The sequence below is a fragment of the Microtus ochrogaster genome, unplaced genomic scaffold (genome assembly GCF_000317375.1).
Source record: "Microtus ochrogaster isolate Prairie Vole_2 unplaced genomic scaffold, MicOch1.0 UNK100, whole genome shotgun sequence".
NCBI classification, from domain to species: Eukaryota; Metazoa; Chordata; class Mammalia; order Rodentia; family Cricetidae; genus Microtus; species Microtus ochrogaster.
The window spans coordinates 414,472-421,760 of NW_004949198.1; the positions used below are offsets into that span (position 1 = coordinate 414,472).

At 48.1% G+C, this 7,289-nt stretch overlaps 1 protein-coding gene across 1 annotated transcript in view; it reads left to right on the forward strand.

The window, feature by feature from the left end:
• Apmap (adipocyte plasma membrane associated protein) overlaps positions 1-2,941 on the forward strand; it is a 16,764-nt gene extending 13,823 nt beyond the window's left edge. Inside the window, exon 9 of the mRNA XM_005371231.3 lies at positions 1,885-2,941. Coding sequence (XP_005371288.1) covers positions 1,885-2,094 — 210 coding nt within the window. The 3' untranslated portion in view covers positions 2,095-2,941. The remainder of the gene's footprint in view (positions 1-1,884) is intronic.
• The last annotated feature ends 4,348 nt before the right edge of the window (positions 2,942-7,289 follow it).

A 7,289-nucleotide genomic window follows, 5' to 3' on the forward strand; every position in this document is an offset into this window, starting at 1 on the left:
TTCGAGACCAGCCTGGTCTACAAGAGCTAGTTCCAGGACAGGCTCCAAAGCCACAGAGAAACCCTGTCTCGAAAAAGCAAAAAAGCAAAAAAAAAAAAAAAAAAGAATATTTGGTACCTGTCATACCTACTTTAAGTTCATGTATGTGTGTGAAGGCTAGATATCAACCATATGGGTCAGTCCTTTGGAACCGTCTACTGTATTTTGTGAAACGGGGTCTCTCATTTGGGGTTCATCGGGTAGGCAGGGCTGTCGAGCCTTTGAGCTTCAGGGCTGTTTCCATGTCCCCAGCATTGGGTGTGTGCTGCCACTTCTGGCTTTTTACTTGGGTGCTTGAGTGGTAAGCACTTCACTGACAGAAGGACTTCCCTAGTACAATAAACAGGTTTTATTCGTTAGCCTAGAATACAAGTTGAAACATTTGAGTCTCCTTCCCGTTTTCCTTGCTTCTGAGTGTTTTTGTCTCTTCACCTTCCTGACTTCAGAGCCACCCCCTGCCTGTTAGTCCTGCTTCTGTCCGTCTACAATGGCTGTTTCAACCTGCTTCTGCCCTCCTCCTACCCTGTGAGCCTCATGACTTTCCTTGGTTCTCAGATCTTAGGAGCCCCTCCCTCCCCTCCAGAAGGGAATGTTTCAATTCTGAGGAATGAACATATCTATATTGCATTTTTCTCTGTCCTGGAATTGTCCATTTCTCTGGGGGAGTACTTGGGCTTCTGGGTGCCAAGTGTTTATCCTTTTGGTCAACACTGTTTGTAGGTTCTACAGGGCCAAGCTAGGAAACAAGCATATGTTTGCACCTACATTCATTTATCCTACTAGTTTAAATTTTGAAGCCATAGTTCATGCAGATTACTTGTAGTATAACTGAGCCCCGTGGGCTTTATTCTAGTTTTCTTAGTTCCCCCCGTCTTTGTACCTTCCTTGTCTTATAGTGAGATGCCTGGGTCCCCTTATCTTTCATGTATTTATTTTTGTTTTTGAGACAGGATTTACTATATAATTGCCTAGATTCGACTAGAACTCATTTTTACCAGCCTGTGTCACTTAAGTGCTGGGGCTACAGGTGCTTGCTGCCATGGATAGACGTGTTTACTGTTTAACCAGTTCCCCATAGTACAGCCATGCTATAGCTGTTGCCCTCCCTGAGAGACTCAGCCCAGTCCTAACTCTACACAGGTTGCTCCTCTCCAGGGTCTTTCTGCTTAAGCTTTTCCTGAGCTCCACAAGGCTGCAAATGTTTGTAGCTGTGCTCAGAGGTGCTCAGCCCGTCACTGTGCAGGACCCACAGGGCTGCAGACCAGGCTTTAAGGAAGAGGTGATATCATAGGATGGACTTGCTCGCTTAAACCTCCCAGCCTTTTTGTGACTGTGAAAGGCTGTTAAAACTCCCATCTCAGCTGGGCGGTGGTGGCGCGCACCTTTAATCCTAGCACTCAGGAGGCAGAGGCAGGCAGATCTCTGTGAGTTCGAGGCCAGCCTGGACTACAAGAACTAGTTCTAGGACAGGCACCAAACTAAAAAACAAAACAAACAAACAAAAACAAAAAACTCCCATTTAGTGCCTCTTATACTCTTTGAGTATTTAAACCCAACTAGAGGATTTGGGGTTAAGCTGTACTGATTTTGACCCAGTATTCTGGTGAGCAAAGATGGTTCTCAGCTTGACTTCAATGTGGTGATCTCTTGAAATGTGATCTTGCATCTCTCTGTGGTTAGCTAAGCCTTCGCTGTCCCTATGCAGGTTTGACCTCTTAGTCTGATCCGCATGGGAGTTTGCCCCTGCCCTGTGTGACCTCCCTATCCCCAGATGCCTACTCTTAGGTAATGGGAAGTTGCTCGCAGTCAGAAGATACGCTCTTCTCCCTGATATTTCTCTTCCAGCTCTTCAGTCAGGAGACGGTGATGAAGTTTGTGCCACGGTATAGCCTGGTCTTAGAAGTCAGTGACAGCGGTGCCTTCCGGAGAAGCCTACATGATCCTGACGGACTGGTGGTCACCTATGTGAGTGAGGCCCATGAACATGACGGACACCTGTATTTGGGTTCCTTTGGATCCCCCTTCATCTGCAGACTCAGCCTCCAGTCCGTTTAGCCAGTCCAGCAGCTGCTCCCACTGTGCATGCCAGGAATCATCACATCAGCCGCCATCGGCCTGGAGGGCACCATGGACATAGCTTTGTCCCTGTGTTCCTGCTAGTCCTTGGACGTGTGGGGGTAGCTGCTGCAACCTGGAGAAGGTGTGGGTCTCCAAGAGTGCCTCTCACCTGGACTTGATGTCACTTTTTGAGGGAAAGTGTATCTGTTGTGGAGAAGACAATTCATGGAAAGCCATTCCTTTACAAAAATAATGCTAAGTACACAAATTCTCTAGGGCTTGGAAGATTTCAGACACTTGTCCCAGGGCTCAGGGTTTGGTGATAAGTGTCTGTCTGCCACATTCAGTGTCTTCATTCTGAAGTGGGGTCATGCTTTTGGGGGTGGCATGTAAGTGCCAGTGCTGGTGTGTTGAGGTTGCTGGCTGGGGTCACACAAGCTGAAACTTTGTTCTCAGGGCCATGTGAGATGTGTGAGAATGCTTGGATCTTCCTCCACAGTAAAGGGGTTCCCTCCGAACCTCTGCATGCTGTGACTCAGCCTCTTCTCATGCCAGAGCGTTTTCAAGACTCCTGTTTCAGTGGCTGAGAGGATTGCACTGGGCTTCTTTCTGTGACTGCCTCCTCCACTGGAATTGGGTGACCCAGCAAGCCTGTCCCTGCCCAGGGTGCTTACGAAATGTCCTTTTTATAGTTTGACGCTTACCTTTAGGCCTACAAATGTGAGGAGCGGCCTGTTGATGTGTTGTTTGTGCTAATGTCATAAGCTCAGAGTTATTTATTTCTTGGCAAGTATGTTTATACACTGGTCTTAATTTTGATAAGAATAAATAATATAAATCTCACTATGCTGCTGGTTATTCCTTTTGATGAAGTGGCCTGGGAGTTTTTTCTCACTTTAATTTTCTATTTTTCTGCTTCAATTGTTTAACAGTGTCAGTATGAAAACTGTTTTGGTAAGGGGATTGTTTTAGGGCCAAACAGCCATCTGATTTCCTTAGACTTGATGCTAGGGGACCCCTCAGGGCTCCCAGGGTCCTCAAGTGGCCCCTCCCCCTTTTGATTCATCCCAGGTAAGTTGGTGTTGGCCTTCTCTCCTGTCGGTGCGCTCTGCTGTCGGCACACGTTTCTTTTCTCCTGGCATGCGAACGCTGAAGAGACTGGCTCTCTGAAGTGTTGGAAATCATTTGATAGGAAGGTAGTTTGAATAGTTAATGATAGAAAAGTTGAAAAAGAGTCAGTAGCTGCAGTAAATGGAAACCATTGGCTGGCCCCTTCCCTCCCCACACTGCTTATGTTCAGTTGGAGAAGCGGCTGGAGTCTTTCTTAATCGTATGTCACCTCTCCAGGACTGGCTTTGTAGAAGTAAAGCAACAGTAGGTTTGTGGTAAGATGGACTTCAGAGCAATGACTGCAACCTGTGTCTCACCAGCTAAACAACTGTCAGTACTGTTCACAGAACATTATAGGAGAGAAAGTTGAACATCATATGAATACTTTTAATAGCAATGATGTGTCCCCTCCATCAGGTATGCATGAATAGCCGAGTCTGTAAGAACTCTGCATGCCCTGGCCCTGTAAGTTGACTCAGTTGGTTTGAGAAAAGAATTTTACCTTTAGGACTAAATTTTCCCTGGTGAAGATATAATTTTTTTTATTGTACTTTTAGCAAAGGACTTTTGATTTTGACCCAGCTGTTTCTCTCAGCTCCCAAGTGTCATTTCCTGTGTTCATCCGGTTATTTGACATGACGAGGTGCTAAAGAGGGTTGTCTTAGGAGGTTTTAATATGTGGCATGCTTTTCTTGTGAACATAAAGGGCATCTTCCCTTAGAGTTATTAATATGCTCAGATTAATCAGGTAATTAATAATTTGCCTCAATACTGTTTCAAAACTCTGTCAACAGTCTGTTTTTTGCCTGACGTTGTAATGAATGCCTTTTGAGATTTTTATGGTCAACATATCCATCCTTACAGAGTGGTTGTGTATAACTTTTAAAGGTGGGGGAGCCATAATCCATGTTACGACTCTGCTAAGCCCTCACGCGCCTGTGTGGTTACACCCACAGATGACTCTGCTAAGCCCTTGTGCGCATGCCTGAGCACTGTCATCTGCTTCTGCCATAGTCACGTCAACCCCCTGTGCACATGGCTTGGCAGCTTTTAAAAAGCTGGCCGGGCCAACTTTCTCTCTCTGTCTTTGCACACCGATTCCCCAGGCCTGTACAAGCCCCTGTAATAAACTCCTAAGCCGGAAAAAAAAAAAAGAGTTTTCCACATACACTGTCTTACCGATTTTTTCGAGACATGGTCTTGCTATGTTGTACAGGCTGGTCTTGGATTCATGGGCTTGAGCCATTCTTCTACCTTAGTTCCTATGTAGTTAAAACCGTGTGCAGCACATACCCTGTTTGTACATGTTGAATCAGTGATGCAGGGATGGATGGCCTTGTATGGATGAGAGCTGAGACTCAAGGGTTGGTGACCGCTCAGGGTCGCAACCAGGACATGACTAAGCTGGAGTCCTTGTTCTAATTGAAGAGTGTTCTGGAAGGCTGGACAGGAGGCAGGTGGCCTTCCCAAGGCTTTGGAGGCAGTGGCTACTGTAGTTTTTAGGCTTGAGCCAGGGCCTTGGTGGGATAGATAGCAGAGTCCCTTAAGATGCTTTAGAGTGTATGTGATTGAGGCGTTAATCTAATTAATTTTAATCAGTAAAAAGTTGAGTGTCAAATATTGGGGGGAAGAACCTGAAAGATCAGAGAACTGGGAGCAGATGCCACTTGCTTCCTCCCTGTCTCCTTCCTCAGTCCAAAAGGGCTGAGATCCTGTCTGCACCCCTCCTTTTCACTTCCTGTCTCCACCTCCCGAATGCTGGGATTAAAGGTGTGTGCCACCACCATCTGGCTTCTGTGGCTAGCTCCGCCCTTTAGTTATCAGAACACAAACAAAATATCATATAATATATGGTGGCCTGGCAGCAGTGGTACAAGGAGTTCCCATGGGCAGGGGTGAGAGGGGTGTTTTATGGAGCAATAATTGTAGGTCAGCTCCCTCTGCCACCTGCAAGCCTAAGCTGAGCAGATATTTGAAGCATGCAGGCAAGGAGCTGGACAGTGTAATCTGGTGAGGAACGTGTGGCAATGATAAGGCTGGAGAAAGCTCTGGAACATCAGAGTTGAACTCTGTCAGGATTCTCCAGACCTTGATGTGCTGTCCTTGCTACTTGGGAAAGCAGGACATGAGACCCTTCCCCTATTGCTTTACCGTGGACATCACACAGCTGTGTCCATGAGACCCTTCCCCTGTTGCTTTACCGTGGACATCACACAGCTGTGTCCATGAGACCCTTCCCCTGTTGCTTTACCGTGGACATCACACAGCTGTGTCCGTGAGACCCTTCCCCTGTTGCTTTACCGTGGACATCACACAGCTGTGTCCGTGAGACCCTTCCCCTGTTGCTTTACCGTGGACATCACACAGCTGTGTCCGTGAGACCCTTCCCCTGTTACTGTACCGTGGACATCACACAACTGTGTCCCAAGGGCTCTGGCTGTGTGCCTGTGACTCTCATATGTGGGGTCAAGGACCTTTCTCAAGAATTGGCTTTAGTGACTCCACAAATGCCAAGTGAAGTCACTGCCTTGTGGTATTGCTGTTATCACTGTCCTGAGATAAAATAGCCTGGAGGTGGAATTTGGAGGACACGGGACAGATGACTGCTGTCCTGTCTTAGGGCTACAGTGGTTACATTGCCAAGCGCATTGGAGGCAGATTTGCTTTCCCAGTTGCTGTCAAGTCTGTATTGCTTCCAGGTGCCCACATCTTTCTGCTTTGCATTTACAGTTTGAGGAGAGCCCAGAGAAGAAGTCCAGTGAGTGGCCCCTCTGTCTACTTTGGAGCTCCTTGGTACTCAGTCAGGGTTCCCTGGGAATGAAGGCTCTGAGACCTGGCTGCCAGCCCATTCTGGGTCTGCCCTCTGCCCTGTCCCTGTGCACCTTGCAGCTCAAGCTCCGCTGGTGGCTTTCCCAAGTTGCCAGTGTCCTGCAGCTCTTGGTTGCCTCCTCCTTCTCCCAGGGCCCCACACAGCCTGTCTATCCCCACCCAGACCCCCCTCATCTAGGCTCCATCTGTCTCCAGTGCATGGCTTTGAGGGGTCCCAACATTTACCCTGCTCTGTGTTGAGCCTGCTCCCCATGTGTTAGCCTTCATGGCAGCAGAGACCATGGGTGGAGGCTCTGTTCCTTCACAAATGCCTCCTCTCTGTTCTCTGGGTGCTGCTACCCTGTTGATGACCAGGTCTGGGCCAGGTGCGTAGGTCTTCAGCACACGTGTGCCTACAGCTTATCACTACGTGAAGCCTCCCGAGGCTAAATTCACAGGCCGCCCACATTCCTGGGCTCCTATAAACGGTGGCATACACAGCATTGCTTGGAGATGATCAGCTTTTTATTTATGACAAACCATTCTCATCTCTCATCAGCAGTGGTCTGATGCTAATGGTAGACAAGAGATGGCTACTGAATCTGTTCAGTCAGGTGCCAGGAAGCCCCCACACTTCTGCCTTGTTGCCTTTGCTCTACCCCTGCTCCAGTGATGCCATCAAAGGAGCCCGTCCATGCCCACATCCTGACTCTGGGTGTGCAGCACCAGCAGAGTTGACTTTAGAAGAAAATGTGAATACAGTTAATCTGGCCAGGAGGGTACTGCATTCTCCCATCCTGGTCACCTGATGACCAGCCAGCTCTTCCATCTGCTCATTGGGAAGAAGGCCCTGCGGATTTAGGATGGCCAGGCTGCGGTGGAAAGTGAGGAGGAGGGGGCACACGTGTGTAAGTTTATCACAGCCCTGGTCTTGCTGAAGAGGCAGAAGTCAGTGGCAGTGGAGAACAGGGACCTTGAAACTATGGAGCCAGGGGATGACCCAGACTTCTGAGTAGCAGTGTAGAACCTGAAACAAGCAAAGGGCTTATCTGAGAACCAGCTGCCAGAGACTCTGCCTGCCCAGGGCAGCTCTTTTGGTACCCCTTGTGCATGTCAGACAACTGGGAACTGTGACTGTGTGTGCACACATATCCTGTGCTCAGGCAGCTTCCTCCATCCCCACCTTCAGTTTTTATCTTAAAAATCTCCAAACCTACTAAAAGTTGGAGTGATTCAAGAGTGTATGTTTCTCACCTATAGTTATGAAATATTCT